A 22,203-nucleotide genomic window follows, 5' to 3' on the forward strand; every position below is an offset into this window, starting at 1 on the left:
CTATAACATATAATATATTTATAAAAATATGAAATTAATAATAAATAATATATAATTAAACGGGTCATATTCGAGTTCAAAGTGTTGACCCTAACCCTACCTGTTTAATTATCGTGTCGTGTCGTGTCAACCCGTTTGCATAAACGTGTCGAAATCTCTGACCCTGACCCGCTAAGTTCGTGTCGTGTCATGTTTTGCCAGGTCTACACTAAGGTGTTTACTATGAATTGATGATGGCTGAAAGTTTAACATCTCTTTGGGATGATGTCCTTATGCCTATAGGTCCACTGAGGTGTTGACTATGAGCATTGTATGTATGCACTTAATATGTAATGTAATATATGATATTTTTGAGAACTCACTAAACTTTAACTTACAGTTGTTGATTTACACCCCGTTCCCGAGTTTATCAAAAGAAACGAAAAGAAGAGAAAAGAATGTCACGAGATAAAAGAAGAGAAAGGAAGGGAAAACAAAATTTTCTTTTGTGTTCCTGAGTTGGAGAGAAGTGGAAGAAAATTAATCATTTTCTTCTTTCCTTCCAAATCCTCCCAAATCAGAACGAAAGATAGGAGGGAAAATGATCATTCCATTTTGCTCCACTTCCTTCCACTTCTTTCCTTTAATGAAACTCGGGAACACCAATTTCTTTCATTTTCTTCTCATTTCCACCCATTTCCTTTCCTTTCTCTCGTTAAGTTGAACTCAGGAACAGAGTGTTAATGTTTTTCAAGTAGTTCTTTTGATCGAGGAAAGACTCCAATTTGATTGTATTGTACATGCATCACTAATGATTATGTTTTGATTCACGATATTTCAAATACATAAATGGTTTTGTGACATTAATTCTTGATATTTTATCTTTATGGAAAATGAATGCTATATTTGTGTTTAAAAAAAATGGTTTGAATTTGAAACATAGGACGTTACATGAACACTTTGAAAAAGTTCAATATCAATAGAAATTATTTGATGAATGACTCGTATTATATTAATTATATTAAACTATTTTGTTATGATATTATTTAATGGCGAAATCCAATGGCCCTAAGTACTTTGACTCACTTACATCTTTATGTCTAGTGTTCACATTATCGGGTTTTTAAATGACTTATTAGTTTTGCATTTCCAAAGAAATTTCTGAAAAGATTAGTTTAGAGAAAATTGTTTTAGACTTAAAAAAAACAAAAAGTCAGGAGTTCCACTTTGATAAGCGATGCACATATATTTCATCTTAACTAGATGTGAAACCCCACTCCACGGGGTTCGGTTAAGACCATGGTATTACTCTTTTGTTTTTCGGTCAAACCAAAACTTACCTATATATAAATACCAATAATTCAAGCAAAACTATAAATTAACAAATTATATGTTTATGTTTTTGAAAATATATTTTTTTGTCTTAGGATTCAGTAAATATTCATCTGTCATATTTTGAAATAGGATCTTCGAGTGCTTCCAAATGAAATCAACAGATTCGAGAACGGAGAAAGCATTTATAAAATTTACCAAAAAGCTAAATTTTTAATAGTAAAATCCCAAATTTGACCAAAATTCCCCTGCTCTCTTTGATAACTATTTTGGTTGACTGAGATACCAATCTTGAATTCAATCCAGCATGTGCATATGCAACATCACATTAAATCCTAACAGCACCAAGTAAAACCAATAGAAAGATAAAAACAAAATTCCCAAAATACCCTTTAATCAAGAACACATAAATCAAAATTTTTTTGCCAAAATACTAAAAGAAACCAAATTTCGAAATCACCTAGATGGATGTTTTTAAAATCTGACCTTTATTGGCAGTATGTGTTATTAAAAATGGAATAGAAATGTTTCCACTACATACAATTCTAATAAGAACATCATCTAGCTTTTCCAAACTAACTACACTAAAAGATTCATAAAAATTCATTTTATCTACTAAAATGATTCCCTGATTATTGGCAGGGACAACTAATATAACTCTCTTTAGCATGCCTAGAAAGCATCTTACTGGTTTGCAACCAAAACACATATAAACACAGACATTCATAAATTCTTGGAAGAAAATGAGGAAAATACATGTTACTCGTATTCAACCGAAAATGATTACGGTTATGAAGGCTATCTAGATGCTTTTCTTTTGCTTCCAACCTCATAGCACAACCAAACATAAAATTGGTAACTTTAGCAACAAAAATCAAGGGGAATTGGTCATTTTGGACGATCAAATACATCCTACCTGTAACACCCAAAGTTTTGAAGGCCAAGAAAAGAAAGAAAAACCCTAATTTTAAGGGGCGACTCGGCGAGTCCAAGGAGGAACTTGGCGAGTCCGAGCGGGATCTGGGTCGAGGAGTAAGTGACCGACTCAGCGAGTCGGCCAAGGAGACTCGGTGAGTCTGGTCTGTGCGAGGAAAACCCTATTTCCGGGAGTTGTATCCTATATAAAGGGTGTTATGTCCCTCCCTCAGCCTCCATATCATCCTAGAGAACCTGTAAACCCTATATTTCGTGTGAGCTTCCATCATTTGAGAGAAATAGCTTTGGAGGAAGGAAATTTTGGAAAGGAACTTGAAGATCAAGAAGGTTGCTTCAAAGGAGAGGTGTATATTCGAGACCTACTTCAGTTTGTGTTCATCTTGGAGGTATTAAGCTCCCATTTTCCCCTTCTTTGCATCTAGATCTATTTTTGTTATGAGATTTGGGGGTTTTATGGTTGATTGAGACACAATTCGAGTTAGGGGATTAGATATGTTGTTGCCACTTCAGATCTAGTGTTGGGATGGTCCAATATGTCATAAGGCATCAGAAGATGAGTAGTTGGTGAAGCCCTTTTGTCCTTAAACCAAACCCTAGTATGTTTTGAGCCTAGATCTCTTTAGTTATATGTAAAGTTTGCAACTTTACGTGGGGATTGAGCTTTGGAAGTATGGATCTATGGTTTGGAGTCCCTGCATGACTCAAAAGTCCTCTGCATGTTTGGAGATCTGAATGGACTCGGTGAGTCCTTTGAGTGGACTCGGCGAGTAGAATGAAGATTTGGAGGAAATCGACGAGTGGGATGAACAGCTCGTCGAGTCAGATGAAGATTGCCTTGAACTCGGCGAGTCTGTTCTTGGACTCGGCGAGTCAGGTCGCGAAACCCCAAACCCTTCGAGTTGAGACTCGAATCAGTGAGTCGAGTGGAGACTCAGTGAGTTGGACAGGTCAGGACTCGGAAATCGGTAGACTCGGCGAGTCATGGACTGACTCGGCGAGTCGAGTCGCGATTGGAAGGACTTTGAGCATATGAACTCGGCGAGTCAGTAGGTGGACTCGACGAGTAGGGCTGACCTGGAAGGTTGACTTTGACCAGGACTTTGACTTTGGCCAGAGCTGATTTGGTTGTCTTTCGGGGGTCAATTAGACTAAGTGTTGCATTGATATTGATAGCTCGGGGAGCTAGTGGAGCAGGAGTTCAGTGAGTTGTCGGGCAGCAGCTAGTGGGATCATCAGCGAGTTCAGCCAGTGCAGGTGAGTTTCCCTTTGTGTGAATGGGTCTACGGCCACAATGTTGGCCCATGTAGTTATGAGTAGAAGACCCGGGGGTTAGCCCTAGGCACAATATGCTAGTATGATATTCAGGACAAGGTCCAATGATAGCGGGCGGGTGCCCAAGGAATGGTTTATGTGATAGTTTATACTTGTTGTCTGTGTGATACTTGTATGTGCCTGGTAAGGTGGTGAGTGTGGGCGAGGTCCCGTACCTCACCAATAGCAGAGTGTGGATGGTGTTCCACATCTCATTAGTAGCAGATCAGGGGCGAGGCCCAAGATAGGGAAAGAGTGAGGGAGGGCTTGGCCCGTATCTCACTATCAGTAGGAGCATGGACGAGGCTCCCTGGCTCATCAGTAGAGTTCGGTTGTTAGGACCGGAGGGTAGTCAAACACCCCAGATACGTCTGACAGTATGTGATGTTATGTTTATGTGCTAGCATGATATGATGTTATGTGACAGTGGTAGTAGGGGTGAAATAGTCCCCACCTACCGGTCGACAGGACCGAAGGGGTAGCCCAACGCCCAGATATGCTAGGCACTATCCGGTCGAGAGGACCGAAGGGGAGCCCAGCACCCAGATATGCTAGGCAGTATCCGATCGAGAGGACCGAAGGGGAGGCTAGCACCCATATATGCTAGGCAGTATCCGATCGAGAGGACCGAAGGAGTAGGTCGGGCACCCAGATATGCCTGACAGTATATGTATGTTATATGATTGTGTGGTATGTGGTATGATGGGGGAACTCACTAAGCTTCGTGCTTACGGTTTTCAGTTTTGATTTCAGGTACTTCCGGTAGCGGAGGGAAGAGCTCGGGGTGATCGCATGGCACACACCATAGTTTAGACAGCCTAGGAATGTTCACTCTGATAACGAACATGTATTTTGGAAACTAATACTCTGTTTATGTTTTGAAATGATGAATTTGCTTAAAGTAATGTTTTACTAAAAGAAATTTTTAGTCTTGAATTTCGGACGTTACAAGTTGGTATCAGATCCTTGGTTTGAGGGATTCGGACATGCTCTCGGGTGTGTCTGAACTCAAACTGAGGAATGGGTATAGAAGTTTTCATAATGAAAAGACAGTTTTGTAAAAGAGAGTTTTGGGAAAGAAAACAGTTTTAGAAAAGCAAAAAAAATAATTCAGAAGGGAAAGAACTTTGAAAAGAGAAAAAGGGTGTGGTGCATGCAATCAACCGAGCTCAAGTAAGTACCCCAAAATACCCATACAAGTTTATGATTTGATTATCAGCTAGTAGAATAGCATGCTAGAATAGGACTAAGGACCTAGGGAGGATGCCATATGTGTCTGATTATGTGCTTTGAGCTGCATGATAGTGCAGGTTAGACAATAGTAGGATAGCCTATTTAGGTTATGCCTGAGTTATGAGTTTGTGTTGCATGCTAGTTCAGATTCTTGCTATGTGGATATGATTGCTTGAGTATGTTATGGTTAGATTTTCCCCTTGTTCAAATGTTGCTTGCTTTGTGCATTGTGGGATTTTGAGTGATAGGAGTTAGCCATTAAGTGGATACGCCACGTCACATGTGATCAGGGTTGAATAATCTCAGAGTGCTGGATTTGGCCCTATTGCGCAGCTCTCGTCTAAGTCTAACCGTTGTAGGGACGAGTCTGTTACTCGAAGGATTATCTGAGCCTCGTAACATGTGATGATATCCAGGTGATGGCTAATTGGCATCGCGAGGAGGCCTTCAACAGCTGACGACTGGTTTGAGTTGAGTCAGAGGTTTCCCTAGGGTCAGCCTAGGATGAGATAGTGCTGGGAGCAGTAGTAGTGGTTAAGGGACCTGGCGGAGTCAGAGCAATTCCTGAGGAAAGTACGGATAGATGTGGAAGGTAGTATGGGCCCGTACTACTGAAAGCAGAGGATCCGTACTCGATTCGGGAAAGGCCGAGACAAGACCGGAAACCTGGTAGGGTGTGTTTGGTCTCGCATCAGTGATGAGTATTCTGATAGTGGTTGTGGAATATTTTCAGCATGGTAACATTGCGAGAGAGACCAGCGGGCGGATCAGGCACCGGAGAGGGATCAGGCTCGGGTTCGGGGGCCGAGCAGCTCGAGGAGCGAATGAGGGAGTTGATATCCGCCGAGGTTACGCGCAGTATTTTGAATCAGACTCTTGTGATCTTTGGCACGGTCAAGGAAGGTATATTGGAGATTTTGGATGAGAGGATGGGAGCCTTCCGTACTGAGATGATGGCTTTGATGGGAGCGCGTACCTTGACATCTCGGGAATTCAGGGCTTGCGGGGCACCAAATTATCATGGGGCTAGGGACCCCATCGCTAGCAGCAGATGGTTGGCTGATGTTGCCAACGCATACCGTACGAGCCGGTGCCCTGAGGGGGACAAGGTCAGACTCGCTTCTGGTCTTCTGAAGGACAGAGCGAGGGATTGGTGGGAGGAGATTGGTCATGCTTTGGGTGATGATGTTGCGTTGGACGCGATGACTTGGAGCGATTTCTCGGCCAGGTTCAGGGCGGAGTTTTCACCGATTATTGAGGTGCAGCAGTTGGCATGGGAGTTTCAGGATTTGGCGCAGACCACTGAGACTGTCGCGGAGATCACCGCCAAGCTCAGGGAGAGGGCTTTTCTTGTACTGCAGTATGTCGTGGATGAGGAGATGAAGAAGGCCCGATACCATGAGATGTTGAGGGATGACATCAGGGAGTTCGTGAGCAGATCCAGCTGTAAGACGCTGGAAGATATGATTTCTCGGGCTAGAGAGAGGGAAATTGATTTGGAGCAGATCCGGAAGAGGAAGCCGAATGAGGTTCAGGTAGCTGCAGGTTCGGGCAAAAGGCCCAAGGGATCGGATCCGAGATCGAGGGATTATCAGGACCGCATTCGGTGCGGGAAGTGTGGCAGGGCGCACGGGGGCGCGTGCAGGAGTGGTAGCGGTGGTGAGTCTGGCTGTTTCAAGTGCGGTCAGACTGGTCATTTCAGCAGGGATTGTACTGTTACCACTGCGCAGGGATCTGACTTGTTATGTTTTCATTGCCATCAGCGGGGCCACAAGAAGGCCCAGTGCCCCAGTTTGTTTTCAGCAGGGCGGGTGATGACACCTGCCCCTGCAACTTTGAGGATCACAAACGGCCGTCAGGGCCGTACAGAGCGCCTGCGGTGGGAGGCAGAGCTCTTCAGATGACTACCTTAGAGGCGCGATCAGCACCGGACGTTGCAGGTATGCGATTTTTGTTTTCAGTTCTTTTATTTGTGCATGATTATATTGTTATGGTTCTGCATCATTATCGGTATGAGTATTTTATTTTTGAGCGGTTGATTGTGATCGAGTTATATGCCATCTGCATACCTTGGATATTCGAATGGTAGTGAGGGGACGTGCCCTATTGGAGAAGGTTACATAGGACGCAGTAACTGTAGCATGCTTGGGAGAGACTTGGTATGTCTCGCTAGATCAGAGTTGTATAGTGTTAGAGATGGATTGGTTAGATCCCTAGCTATGGTAAGCTTGGGTTCCTCAACATATTGATTATGGAATGGTAGCAAGGATTGGGATTTCTTTTTGAGTATTGAGTAACAAGGGGTAAGCAGGATCGAAGTGGGGGAGAATCCTCCGAGTGTGCAAAGGTAGGAGCACACAGACCCAGAATGTGTGCGCGACCTCCGAGGAGGAAAGGAAGTAGTTCAGTGTTTGATGGATTGAGGATTTCAGGGTTGGGAGTTTAAGAAACTCCCCATCAGCTAGTGTGTGTGATGGTAATGGTTAGTGCGTGGTTGGGAATTCAGGTTGTGGATCGCCCATAGGACTCGAGGGAGTCGGAATGAGGATCTTGAGAGCTAATGGCATATGGGTGCCTTCGTATTAGCAGTCAGTGGTAGGAAGTGATGTAAGACTACGGGGCGGCCGTAGCATTCACTAGCAGTCAGTGGTGGAAGTGTTGTAAGACTACGGAGCAGCCGTAGCATTCACTAGCAGTCAGCAATGGATGGTGATGTAAGACTACGGGTAAGCCGTAGCATTCCTTAGTAGCTTCGTTAGCGGAGTTGGGGCGAGGCCCGTATGAGATTAGCAGTGTAGATGAGACCTGGGAGCAGGGTTGCTCGGTAGTATGGTTGGGTGAGACCCGTGGGCGAGGCCCGAGCGAGAGTGATTAGACTAGTAGGACTAGAAGGATAGAGGCGGGTGGGACCTGTGGGCGAGGCCCGTGAGTTTTAGCAGCACAGGTGGGACCTGGTAAGGACCTTAGTGTCAGGATAGGAGATCGGGGATCCCAGGGAAATTGTAGTGCCTGTAGGGCAGGATAGATTGAGCAGTTTTAGGTGGTCGAAGTTTCTTCGAAAGTCGTTGGGAGCGACTAGTAGTTGTGTTGGGTCAGCTACCGGTGGGAGCCGGTAATCCAGACATTGATAGGTTGGTAGGGACCAGGGTGGTCTCAGTTCATCCGGAAGGCAGACAAGGAATAGCAGAATTTTCAGTCAGTAGTACTGCGGGTAAGCAGTGTATGGTGGGATTCAGTTAGTTGAATCGAGGGGTGCTCGACACCAAGTTTTGGCAGAGAGGAGTGTCAGTGGTTACTGACGGTGATAACCCGTACTGGGATTAGCGGGGATGATGGAGTTGGTGAAGGATAGGGCCTTCACAGTGACAGAAGAAATAGTTGGTTATGGAGCTTTGCCTTGGGAAGGAAAGGAATTGTGCAAGGAAAGAAGGGGTGAACCCCTATTGTGACATCCCCAATTTCACGGCCAGAAAAGACCGATTTGTTTATGCTTGTTTTTAAAATCAGAGTAATCTTTTAAAGAAAACAGTTGCGGAATTTGTTCCCAAAATATGATAAAGATTTATCAAAGCATTTCTTTAAAGAAATGTATTTTTATTATATAACAAAATCTCGGGATGTCATGTTCCGATACAGACACATAAGCATAAACAGAACTTACATTATTTATACTAAAGATTTACATTTCCTTTAATCTCTCAGTGCAAAGCAGCTTCGTATCGATACCTGTGATACAATTAAACTGAGTGGGTCAGGCTTGGGAGCCTGGTGAGCATATAGGGTTTTCGACCCATAATAATATAATTATTATATTCAACCATTAAACAATCTACCCAATTACCCATCACCATTATCTTCTTTATTTCTTAAGGTTTTACCCTATTAATCAACTATCCTTCCTTCATTCATTCCTAAGGATTGACCTAAGGAATTAGCACAAACTTCCATTTCTACATAAGGCGCATCTGCCAACATTATCCTTTAAGTGCCTCTGCCAGGATTACGTCATACACTATGAGGCGCGACTGCCAGGTTTATGACATTCTCTTTTAGGCGCATCTGCCGACATTATCTTATAAGCGCATCTGCCAAGATTATCCTATAAGCGCATCTGCCAAGATTACCCTATAAGCGCATCTACTATTGTTACGACAATCTCTATTTGGCGCGTCTGCCAAGATCACGACATTTACTACTTGGTGCATCTACCGATATTATTCTCAAGCGCATCTGCTAGTTTTATGACATTCCTTAATTGGTGCATCTACCAATATCATTCTTAATCATCTTTCATACCTCATCATTTTATCACATACCAACTATCTCATCTACCCATGTTCTACCCAACATATTTGTAGATATAAAATACATATACAGTTTAACTCATTTAAAAACTATATAAAACATTCATTCCATACTCATCTCAAATAAACAACAATATATAAACACATAGCACGTATTTTATAACAAATACTTCATATTTATGTGTTAGAAGAAAGTAACCACACACTCTCCCAAACATATACTTAATACATTCAAACAATACTTGTATTATACCCGTGTTTATGAAAGGGACTATACACCCACATGTATAAACAACTTTATATTATACACATAGCACATATTTTATAGAAAATACTTAATATTTATGTGTTAGAAAAAAGTAACTACACACTCACACATATAAACAACTATATATATATATATATATATATATATATATATATATATATATATATATATACACACATAGCACGTATTTTATAAAATACTTCATATCTATGTGTAAGACGGAAGTGACTATACACTCACTTGATCAGAAGATGATCGGACAACACTACGGCTTGTAGAAGTAGTATCTCTCCGCAGATCTGGAAGATCTTCACAAAAATCAAACTTCTCGCGGGCAGACCTTCGGCTCGGGAATCACGCTCTTCGGGATTCTCGGGGCTTCGGATCTTGCTTCGGGACTCGGGAATGATACCGGGGCTTCGGGGTACTTCTGGCACGCAAATCGAGGTAAAACGGGAGAGAGAAGAGAGAAAATAGCAACCCTAAACGTCTGGCCCTTCAAATCTATTTATAGGGCAAATTTGGCCCTTGCCACGTCGTGGCAACCTTTTTCCACGTCGTGGGCTTGGTCGTCACTACATGCGTCATCCCAAGTTGCATCTGGGGGCTTCCCGGAGGTGTCAGGAGACTTGCCACGTCGTGGCCCTGCTTGCCACGTCGTGGTCTCTGACATTTTTGGGGTTCCGCGCCCCGAACTTCAGAAATTCATAACTTTCGCATACGAACTCCGTTTTCGACGTTCTTTATATCGACACGAAGGTGAGATTATGCTCTACAACTCTCGTTTAGACTCCATTGGCTAATTTTGACTTTATTTTTAATATAATATAAGTATATTACTTATATATTATCTTTAGTAGGCCAGGACAGGAAAACTCCGTTATAAACTCATAACTCCTTCATCTGAACTCCGTTTTCGTCTGTCTTTTTATCGTTGGACTACTATCGAAGAAATCTTCGACTCTCGTTTAGATCACTAAGGATAGATATCTATCTACCTTAAATTCACTATTTACATCGCGTTGGGTCGCGCTAGGTCGTGGTGGTTCTGTCGCGAAACTTCGACATGTCATAACTTCTTCGTTATAACTCGGATTTCGGCGTTCTTTATATGCACGGAAACCTTGTGACATATACTACAACTTGATTAAGATTAATCCTTCTAAATAATCTTCCATCAAAAAGTCATTTTTGATGCTTATCGTCTGTAAATTGACTAGCCCTAATCTACGGGCGTTACACCTATAGGTTCAGTGCAGTACTCGGTGAGTACCAGAAGGATTGTCGGTAAGTAAGTTGTGTTCCCAGGATGTTCAGGGTCAGGGTGAACCGAGTCTATTATTCACAAGGATTTGTGTTAGCCGGAATGACCGAGCGGGAGGCCAGCGAAGGTAGGCAGCTGGTGTTGGATTAATTGGGAGTTATTGAAGGCAGATCGCAGGCGGTGGGCCATAGCAAACTTCGAGGACGAAGTTTAGTTTAAGTGGGGGAGAGTTGTAACACCCAAAGTTTTGAAGGCCAAGAAAGGAAAGAAAAACCCTAATTTTAAGGGGCGACTTGGCGAGTCCAAGGAGGAACTCGGCGAAGTCTAAGCGGGATCCGGGTCGAGGAGTAAGTGACCGAATCGGCGAGTCGGCCAAGGAGACTCGGCGAGTCTGGTCTGTGCGAGTAAAACCCTATTTCCGGGAGTTGTATCCTATATAAAGGGTGTTATGTCCCTCCCTCAGCCTCCATATCATCCTAGAGAACCTGTAAACCCTATATTTCGTGTGAGCTTCCATCATTTGAGAGAAATAGCTTTGGAGGAAGGAAATTTTGGAAAGGAACTTGAAGATCAAGAAGGTTGCTTTAAAGGAGAGGTGTATATCCGAGACCTACTTCAGCTTGTGTTCATCTTGGAGGTATTAAGCTGCCATTTTCCCCTTCTTTGCATCTAGATCTATTTTTGTTATGAGATTTAGGGGTTTTATGGTTGATTGAGACCCAATTCGAGTTAGGAGCTTAGATATGTTGTTGCCACTTCAGATCTAGTGTTGGGATGGTCCAATATGTCATAAGGCATCAGAAGATGAGTAGTTGGTGAAGCCCTTTTGTCCTTAAACCAAACCCTAGTATGTTTTGAGCCTAGATCTCTTTAGTTATACGTAAAGTTTGCAACTTTACGTGGGGATTGAGCTTTGGAAGTATGGATCTATGGTTTGGAGTCCCTGCATGACTCAAAAGTCCTCTGGATGTTTGGAGATCTGAATGGACTCGGCGAGTCCTTTGAGTGGACTCGGCGAGTAGAATGAAGATTTGGAGGAAATCGACGAGTGGGATGAACAGCTCGTCGAGTCAGATGAAGATTGCCTTGAACTCGGCGAGTCTGTTCTTGGACTCGGCGAGTCAGGTCGCGAAACCCCAAACCCTTTGAGTTGAGACTCAAATCAGTGAGTCGAGTGGAGACTCGGTGAGTTGGACAGGCCAGGACTCGGAAATCGGTAGACTCGGCGAGTCATGGACTGACTCGGCGAGTCGAGTCGCGATTGGAAGGACTTTGAGCATATGAACTCGGTGAGTCAGTAGGTGGACTTGGCGAGTAGGGTTGACCTGGAAGGTTGACTTTGACTTTGGCCAGAGCTGATTTGGTTGTCTTTCAGGGGTCAGTTAGACTAAGTGTTGCATTGATATTGATAGCTCGAGGAGCTAGTGGAGCAGGAGTTCAGTGAGTTATCGGGCAGCAGCTAGTGGGATCATCAGCGAGTTCAGCCAGTGCAGGTGAGTTTCCCTTTGTGTGAATGGGTCTACGGCCATAATGCCGGCCTATGTAGTTATGAGTAGAAGACCCGGGGGTTAGCCCTAGGCACAGTATGCTAGTATGATATTTAGGACAAGGTCCAATGATAGCGGGCGGGTGCCCAAGGAATGGTTTATGTGATAGTTTATACTTGTTGTCTGTGTGATACTTGTATGTGCCTGGTAGGGTGGTGAGTGTGGGTGAGGTACCGTACCTCACCAATAGCAGAGTGTGGATGGCGTTCCACATCTCATTAGCAACAGATCAGGGGCGAGGCCCAAGATAGGGAAAGAGTGAGGGAGGGATGGGTCCGTATCTCACTATCAGTAGGAGCATGGACGGGGCTCCCTGGCTCATCGATAGAGTTCGGTTGTTAGGACCGGAGGGTAGTCAGACACCCCAGATACGTCTGACAGTATGTGATGTTATGTTTATGTGCTAGCATGATATGATGTTATGTGACAGTGGTAGTAGGGGGTGAAATAGTCCCCACCTACCGGTCGACAGGACCGAAGGGGTAGCCCAGCACCCAGATATGCTAGGCAGTATCCGGTCGAGAGGACCAAAGGGGAGCCCAACACCCAGATATGCTAGGCAGTATCCGGTCGAGAGGACCGAAGGGGTAGGTCGGGCACCCAGATATGCCTGACAGTATATGTATGTTATATGATTGTGTGGTATGTGGTATGATGGGGGAACTCACTAAGCTTCGTGCTTATGGTTTTCAGTTTTGATTTCAGGTACTTCCGATAGCGGAGGGAAGAGCTCGGGGTGATCGCATGGCACACACCATAGTTTAGACAGCCTGGGAGTGTTTACTCTGATAACGAACATGTATTTTAGAAACTAATACTCTGCTTATGTTTTGAAATGATGAATTTGCTTAAAGTAATGTTTTATTAAAAGAAATTTTTAGTCTTGAATTTTGGGATGTTACACTACCAATAACAAAGAACACCAAACGAGCAATTTTACCGGTAAAATCATTTTCAAACTTACCATATATGCCCTTGTCCCTCAAAAAACATCATATGCATCAGGAGTTGAGTTTTTTAAAAATATTAAGGAGGCTATTTTGAACCAGTATAAAATAAAAGCAATAAATGTTGCTTACCATAACCTCATATAAGCAGATCCACAGATTCTTTTTATTCTACAAAAGAAGAGTATGTTAATAGTTAAACAGATAATTTCAAACAATCCTATAAAGACATTCACTTACAAGCATACTATCACACTCATATAAAATTATATACAAACAAACCAATACACATATACACACAAATAATTATACAGATAATTTCAAACAATCTTATAAACACACTCACAAACATACTACAACAACACCATCAACCATAGCTCAGGAGGAATTTGTCCAGTAAGTGAGTTGTTCATATGGCTGCATAAAAATCAGATAGAAATAAGAAACTAAAAATATAATATCAATGAAAGGATGAGTACTTACAAGTGCTTTGTCTTGTTCAAGTTTGCAAATGACATAGGTATTGAACCAAATATGTGATTTTGATCAATTTGTATTCGATCCAGATTAGGGTGATAACCAATCTCTTCTGGCAAGGATCATGTTAGTTGATTTCCATTCAAGAGCCTGCATGTAAATTAACAATAATTTTCACTTGTATTCACATTTAAATCTAAGAAGAAATCAACTTACAAGAGTTCCAAATTTGTAAGTTGGCATATTTCTTTTGGTATACTCCCAACTATGTTGTTCCACATGACATCCCTTTAAAATGAAGAGTAAATATACATAAGAAAATCAAAATACTATAAGAAAGGAAGTAATGCAGATGATGATGATATTGATAATATTAGGAATTTGGCTCACAATATTACCATATAAGTCAAGCGCCCGAGCGCTGGAGATAAAGTTCCTCCAAGGTCGAGATTCACTGATTCAGTAGTTGCCTGCAAAAATTGTAAACAGAATTATTTTTAAATGAATCAAAAGTTAAATTATCAAGGGTGTGCTATCTTATAGTTCTCTAACATGAAGATAGTTGTCGTCTAGGGTTCCGTTGAAGCACAAAACCCCAGTCCAAACCAACTCGGAATAAGTGCAACCTGCTATAGCCAAAATCAAAAAAACCTAACATGACATTTAATAGGACCGATCTGTTAACCGGAGAGAACCTTGTACCTTCAAACACACACATACAAAGTTACAGAAGATGGTTTCTAGATAGCGATTTGGGACTCCATTCTTGCTAGACAGATAAACTGAAGGTGTAGGGCAAGTATTATCGTACCTCATACAACCACGATTGAACCGCTGCCTCCGTTTCCACTTCCTCCAACATCTTTAAGAAATATCGTGAAGGACCCGATTAAGAAATCGAAGAAGGAAGAAGATTTAACAGAGCTGGGGTAGGAACAGAGAGGCGGAGAGGCGGTGCGATTGGGTTAAGAGTGGTGAACATGGTAACCCGATGAACAGTACAAAGGAGGAGGTGGAGGTCAGATTAAAGGAGCAGAGCAAAATTGACGAAGTAATCGTCGCTACATCTGCTCTTGCGAGTTCTAAAAGTAATGGGAGGAAGGAGGTGGGTAAATGGTGAATGGTAATGGAAGTCAGAGGCGGTGAAGCAGGTGTTGTATGACACGTATCTCGGACAAAATAACAGAGATGATGAAATAAGAACACGTATCATAAATAATTTAGAAAATGACATAATTTGGCCAAAACAAAAAGGTTCAGCAACAAATCCATAAAATAACAAAATAGCATAAATAAAGGATCAAAACTGCCAAAAGCTTAGCAAGTTAACTGTAGCTAAGAGCAGATAAATCTAATCTAATAAAAGAATCCATTTCTGCCACGTGTCAATTTTTAACCCCAAGAATTTTCAAAGTGAACTGCCAAAATTGCCCTTCACCTTTAAAATCCACAATTGTAACATATCCCCAAATTTCTTCTGATCGGTTTATTCCCAAAATCACGTTTCCTATTCCCCCGATTTCTCTTCTCACAAATCGATTCTATAAATATGAGGAACGAAATCGATACCATAAATAATCGTGAATCTGAGTTTTAAAGGATTGCAATTTCATATCTTGGACCAAATTGTTGCTGCTGCTTTCAAGAATCTATGGAGGTAAAAGCATGTTTATATTTTTATATTTTTATGTTTTTAGTTCTCTGGGTCTTATTCTTCTCGCATTTCTCTCTTCTTTCTTGATTTGCCATGTTTGTTTCTTTGATTGCCCATTTTTTGAATTGCTAATGTTGTTTGTTGATTGAATTAAAGGTTTTTGTTTGTTCGAATGATTTGAATTGCTAATGCTTTCTTTCTTTCTAGCTGTCATTTTTCACCAATTCTATCAATAAAATAGGAAATAGATTTGAATTCCATGGAGAAATTAGAAATCCTAATCATATCTAAATTTAAATTCGATGGGCAGGTTTTCAATTTATATATACCTCTAGCTCTCACTTTCGGTCGCATCTACTTGAAGTTACAATCGCGACGAACACTTCTTCTCCAAAGTGACGATTAGAAATTGAACTTACACAAGTGTTAAAGGCGTCAATTTGGAATTGGAAGTTTATAATTTATTTTGTTTAAATTAACATCCATTTTCACACATTTTGTTGGAAGTAATTAGCTAAGTGCTTGGTTTTTTTATCATAAGAAATATATGTCATCGATGATTACACTATAATTAGTCATATTTGTTTTTCTCTCTGTCATTCATTGTAATTTCTAGGTGTAAGGTGATGATGGGTGGAAGTTAATTGAAGAAGGCGGCTATAAAGTCGTTTTTGATTTCATTCTAGATGAACAAGAGTATGCACTACAAAAACAAAATTTATTAACGGTAATTCATGACAGCCATAGCTTAACATTTGTTTTTATTGTTTCTTTTGTATTCAAAATATACCTCTAATTTTTTTTTTTTAAGTATCTTTTTTTTTTTTTTTTTTTTTTTTTTTTTTTTTTTGTTTTTTTGTATTCAGAATGATGTATCATCACGTGAAGAGGAAAATGGAACTAAGTTGGCCATGACAGAGGTGAATGAAGTAGCTGTAAAAGATGTATCTTTTGAGGGAAATAACAATGCATCATTGACCATCCACACCGGTCAAATTGTCATTTTTATGTTCATTTAAATAGGTTCTTATTTTGTTGAGAAAGAAATTGTTTTAGTGTCAACTTTATTTCATTATGTTAACCCATATAGCTATTATTTATTTTACATGTTTAATGCTTCTGCACAGTCACTCTCTTGCTTACGGTCATAATTTGAGGACTAAATTTGTTAGTAGCTGACCTATGTTGAAGCAAATAATTTGATCGACTCAAGGATCAAAAGTAACATTTATTTAGAAAAACAACATATGAACCGTTAAAATCAATGACTCAAGGACCAAAAATACTGCTAAAACCATGAAACAAGCATCAAATCTTAAATAAAATTCTCTTTTGGAACTTAAGAAGTACAAACTACATGACCAACTTTAATGTTTACTCTAAATAAATTTTAAATAAAGACCAAATTATACGCTACTATAATTTGTTAATTTTAAGTTTAATAAACGTTCTATTTCTTGAATCTAAAATTTTCATTTATTTTATTTAAAAAAGTATTCTTTTAGCTTTTGTATTGTTAAATTTATTTTATAATTAATGGTGATAAAAACATTTTTTATATGATTTACTAAGATCATGTCCTTTTAAGTATATTGCTTCATATAACCAATAAAAGAGTATTAACACAGATGAAATTTTAGTTACTACAAAACACATTTAGTTAACAAACACATGAAAGTCAGATCTACGAAAAGTTAACCCTCAAACCCAATTTGTTTAAATGTCTTCACATGCGATATGTATAACATATATTGGATATTCAATATATATATATATATATATATATATATATATATATATATATATATATATATATATATATATATATATATATATATATATATATATAGGGGATAGGGAATATAAATTACAGCCCCACCTAAGCTTAGGTACTAAACCTCTAAAATATGTCGTTTTAACATGCTAAATATACCCGGTTTGGTTTCACTTGGTAAATATATCATTCTCCATAACATTTTTTTTCTTTCATTATCGTTTTATCATCTTCGTTTTCTTTCCTCAGTTATCGTTTATTACTTCATCCAAGTGCACATTACTAAACCCTAAACCTAAACCTAAACCCTAAATTTAAACCCTAAACCCTAAATCTAAACCCTAAACCCTAAACCCTAAACCCTAAACCTTAACCCTAATCCCTAAACATAAACCTAAACCCTAAACCCTAAACCCTAAACTCTAAACCCTAAACCCTATTGTGTCGATCTTGAATTTACAACTTGAAGTATTAATCGTGAATCCATTAACCGTAATCTTTATATAGTAAAACAATGTATTTTCAAAAGGTTTAGCACCTAAGCTTAGGTGTGGCTGTAATGTATATTCTCTTTTCCCATATATATATATATATATATATATATATATATATATATATATATATATATATATATATATATATATATATATACTAGGTGTGAGACCCATGTATTACATGGGTTTAATTATAAAAAATAAATATAAAAATTTAACAATTTGAAAAGTTTGAATTTATAAGAAAAATAAGAAAAATTTTGAATTATTAAAATTAATAAGATTTTAATGTATTGAATACATTACATATATAAACCATTTTTAATAAATACTTTACATATATATTATCTTACACATTAAATGTGGAATTTTAATTTAATAAAATGAAAAATACAATAAAATGACAAATGGAAAATAGAAAATTTAAAAATTCTAGAAAATGTCATGTGTCCAAATGAAGGAGAAGAGGCCATGTGATAAAAAAACATTTATTTATTATTATATATATATATATATATATATATATATATATATATATATATATATATATATATATATATATATATATATATTAAATAACCAATACAAAACATTAAAAAAAAAATCTTAAATCTTGTTAATAATTTAAATGGTTTATAAATATTTTACCCGTGGTTTCCATGGGTTGTAGGGGTGTTGAACGGGTAATTTTTTCGGGTTTCGGGTAATTCGAGTCGGGTAATTCGGGTTTTTCATATTAGAAAAATTACCCGTTACCCTACCCAAACTAAATTCGGGTAATTTGGGTATTACCCGAAATATGTGATTTTTTTTTGAATTTCATCTAAAAATAAATTTAATGAAATAAATAAGTCGTGCTTTATTAGTCTTGTTTATATAAACAAACGAGACATAAACGAAGTTACTCAAGCTTTGAACATTGAGATTTTCTACTCAATAATACATGAGATATCAAGTAATTTTTTAACGACTTAATCTAATCTAATAAGATGTTAAAAAAACAAATACCTAAAGATCTTAATTTAAAAGTTTAAAATGTTTAAGATAAATGTAGTCATAAGTTTTGCCATGTTCTAAAGTTTCGTCAAGATAATGAGTTTGTTAGTTGTAATAAAAACTATAATCAAGAAAACAGTTAAATTTTAAAGAACGTGATGATATATAAAAATTACTTTTAATATTGTTAGTGTCGTATTGTCATAATAAATATATTTATGTTTTACAATAATGATAGTTAGTTTAAACATGATCAAATACCTGTTATATAGTACAAGCTCTACAAAAAAAAAAATTAAATAATTTGGGTAATTCGGGTATACTCGAAACCCAAAAAATATACCCTTTACCCGACCCGAAAAAATTTCGGGTAACCCGATTTACCCGGAAAAATTTACCCGATACCCGATTTACCCGACCCGTTTTACCCGATACCCGAAAAAATCGGGCGGGTAATTCGGGTATCGGGTATTTTCGACAGGGCTAACGGGTTGTAACCTAGTTTAATATATAGTATAATTATTTTGTTAAAATTTTGAGGTCATATCCTTGAATCAAATTAAAATGGTTTTATACGTTTTTGTTTTCACGTTTGGTTCCCGCCCTCTAAACTGTTCATGTTCCGCACTTTGATATTCCTTGTATTTATCCGCTTTATTATAATTTAAATAAATTTTTAATTTTTTAAAGTTTAACAAATTTAGAATTTAAATCTCCGACTAAAATTCGATATTTCCAAGTTTTAAGAACCACGGCTCTCACGTTTTAGAAATTAAATTGAGCGACGTCAAAAATTCAATTTGATTAAAAGTGTAGATGCGTGTTATCAAAGGGACCAAACCTGTAACTTAGTATAATGATATAAGGGAACGGTGTAGATCAGCCTTAACCTAGTTTTCATCGAGATACGAGAAGTTAGCAATCTCATGATCTAATCCCCAGACTGTCGCACATCCGCCACACACATACCACCGGCGATCAACTATGCCGATTCCGATAGCCGGCATCGATCCTGGCTCCCACATCCTGGTTTTCCCTTACCCAGCCCAGGGACATATGCTATCTCTTCTTGATCTCACCCATCAACTAGCCATCCGAGGCGTATTCATCACAATTCTTGTCACTCCCAACAATCTCCCCGTTTTATCCTCTCTCCTCTCCGCCCATCCAACTACCATCACCACCCTCGTCCTCCCATTCCCACCACACCCCTCCATTCCTTCCGGCATCGAAAATGTCAAAGACCTACCGGCCGGTGGCTTCAAGTCCATGATGGTGGCCCTAGGCGATCTACACACCCCCCTTCTCGATTGGTTCCACAATCACCCTACCCCGCCGGTAGCCATCGTCTCCGACATGTTTCTTGGATGGACTCATCACCTCGCATGCCAGCTTGGCATTCGCCGTTACACCTTCTCTCCGTCTGGTGCGTTAGCTCTTTCCGTCATCTTTTCCTTGTGGCGCTACCCACCCAAAAGGGCTGAACCACAAAACGAAAACGAGATGATAAGATTTCCCAAAATCCCGAATTCCCCGGAATACCCTTGGTGGCAGCTGTCCCCGATTTATCGAAGCTACGTGGAAGGAGACCCAACTTCGGAATTCATCAAAGATGGCTTATCCGCTAACATGGCGAGCTGGGGAATCGTCATCAATTCGTTCTCCGAGTTGGAACGAGTTTACGTTGACCAGCTTAAGGAAGAGCTCCGCCATGATCGTGTGTTCGCCGTTGGGCCTTTACTCCCTCCTAGCAATAGTACAATCAGCAGAGGTGGGTCCAGCTCAAAGGACGTCTTATCATGGCTCGACACGTGTGCATCTCAGTCGGTGGTGTATGTCTGTTTCGGAAGTCAAGCGGTGTTGACCAACGAACAGATGGAGGTGGTGGCACTGGGTTTAGAGAAAAGCCTCGTAAACTTCGTATGGTCGGTGAAAGAACCCACCGCCGGACACGTGACAGGAAAATACGGCAAGATTCCGGCTGGATTCGAGGATCGTGTGGCCGGTAGGGGTGTTGTTGTTAGAGGGTGGGCGCCGCAGGTGGCTATACTGAGTCATGACTCGGTAAGTACGTTCTTGACTCACTGCGGTTGGAACTCGATCATGGAAGCGGTGGCGGCGGGGGTTTTAATGCTGACGTGGCCGATGAGCGCTGACCAGTTCTCCAACGCGACGCTGTTGCACGAGTTGAAAGTGGGAATCAGAGCGAGTGAGGGACCGGATACTGTTCCTGACTCGGGCGAGTTAGCCGAGTTGTTTAGTAAATCATTGAGTGAGAAGACCCGAGTGGAGAGAGAGCGAGCGAAGGAATTTGGGAGTGCGGCAAAGCAAGCAACAAGTGAAAATGGGAGTTCATGGAAAGAGTTGGATAGATTAGTGGCCAATTTATCACATTAAAGGAATCAGTGGACCAATTAGCAAAAATCAAGAAAATTGTGCAAAATTTAAGTTTTTTTCTTAAAAAACGTTGTAAAAAATGGTCAGTGTGGGTATTTATTTTCTTTTAATTTAATCCAAAAAATAAATCAATTTGTATGTAGTCCAAAACGATTTGTTTGTCATATTTTTACAATTTTTTTTTTCTATTTATCTACAATTTTTTAATTATATAAAATAAGAATTCCACATCCATTCCTTCTTAACTCTTTTTCTAAAATACTAAATGATGAGAGGTGTGAACTTGACGGTAAAGTCAAGTTTAAACTAGGGGTGTTCAAAAATATCCGCATCCGAACATTCGATCCGAAAAATCCGATCCGAAAATACCCGAAAAATCGGATATCCGAAATTTCGGATACCCGAAATTCTGATATCCGGATTTTCGGATTCGGATACGGATATTAAAATGTGAAATTTTCGGATATTTCGGATATCCGGAATCCGAAATATATAATATAAAAATTATTAAAAATACTTTTAATGCATTTAGTTTTTTTATTTGAAATTCAAAAAGACAAATTATTAACACTTTTACTTGGTACGCAAAGTGTGGATGATATAAATGTTACCTTTTTTTGTTGATTTTAGTAATTTGAGTTTGATTTCTCAAGATCTTTAGGTATCGTGAGGTATCTTGCATTTAGCCGGACCAAATGAAATATTATTATACCTAACAAATGCATGGAAACATTCTTGTTTTTGGAGAGTTTATTTTATTTATTTAAAACTAATGAAATTCGGATATCCGGTTTAATATCCGAATCCGTATCCGAATTTTCGGATATCCGAAATTTCGGATACGGATTCGGATATCAAAAATCAACTATCCGAATTTTCGGATATCCGGTTTTGAACACCCCTAGTTTAAACCATGATGTTTTCTAAGATGTAATAATTTTATATACATTAAAAAGATAAATTATAAAATTTTATAGAATTATATAAATTATATCAAGTTTTGAGAAGTATTATATTATCATATAATAATTAAAAAATATTTTTTTATACCCAATCAGAAAAAAATACATATGGCACGTCTGGACATGTTATTTGTGAGCCTTGAAAAAAAACTCAGGCAATAAGTTGATAAGGCACGTCTGGACATGTTATTTGTGCGCCATTCGTAACAAACCCGTCTTGAACGTTTTCGTAACAACTATACCAACCCTCGCGTCTTAACACACCATGACATGCGCCTGACGTGCTTTTTAGAACCATGCTTTTTCATTTACAAATATATCTCTCCTA

The 22,203-nt window shown here is 39.3% G+C and overlaps 2 protein-coding genes and 1 long non-coding RNA gene across 6 annotated transcripts; 2 read left to right on the plus strand and 1 right to left on the minus strand.

Moving 5' to 3' along the window:
* Positions 1-1,829: 1,829 nt before the first annotated feature.
* Positions 1,830-19,495, minus strand: LOC145063166 (putative LRR receptor-like serine/threonine-protein kinase RPK1). 4 transcript variants are annotated; one of them, XM_079010907.1, is made up of 6 exons: positions 14,410-15,087; positions 13,997-14,068; positions 13,815-13,886; positions 13,605-13,748; positions 13,082-13,538; positions 1,830-2,227 (listed from the first exon to the last, which is right to left on the minus strand). In XM_079010907.1, exons 1-4 carry the CDS (start codon positions 14,458-14,460, stop codon positions 13,689-13,691), a joined length of 255 nt encoding a protein of 84 aa, XP_078867033.1. In that variant the 5' UTR covers positions 14,461-15,087; the 3' UTR covers positions 1,830-2,227; positions 13,082-13,538; positions 13,605-13,688. The 4 variants fall into 4 exon arrangements, with proteins under 4 accessions (XP_078867033.1, XP_078866908.1, XP_078866973.1 ...); XM_079010782.1 differs by having other exon boundaries at positions 1,833-2,227; positions 13,989-14,068; positions 14,301-15,087; XM_079010847.1 differs by lacking the exon at positions 14,410-15,087 and adding an exon at positions 19,358-19,495 and having other exon boundaries at positions 1,834-2,227; positions 13,989-14,068.
* Positions 15,120-16,378, plus strand: LOC145063428 (uncharacterized). Its single transcript, XR_013687960.1, has 3 exons — positions 15,120-15,255; positions 15,563-15,979; positions 16,119-16,378. It is a non-coding gene; the product is annotated as an uncharacterized LOC145063428 (long non-coding RNA).
* Positions 19,344-21,063, plus strand: LOC145063071 (UDP-glycosyltransferase 89B2-like). Its single transcript, XM_079010696.1, has one exon. It carries the CDS (start codon positions 19,501-19,503, stop codon positions 20,911-20,913), a length of 1,413 nt encoding a protein of 470 aa, XP_078866822.1. The 5' UTR covers positions 19,344-19,500; the 3' UTR covers positions 20,914-21,063.
* The last annotated feature ends 1,140 nt before the right edge of the window (positions 21,064-22,203 follow it).

Source organism: Lactuca serriola, chromosome 1 (genome assembly GCF_051521515.1).
Source record: "Lactuca serriola cultivar US96UC23 chromosome 1, Lser_US96UC23_V15, whole genome shotgun sequence".
Classification (NCBI taxonomy): Eukaryota; Viridiplantae; Streptophyta; class Magnoliopsida; order Asterales; family Asteraceae; genus Lactuca; species Lactuca serriola.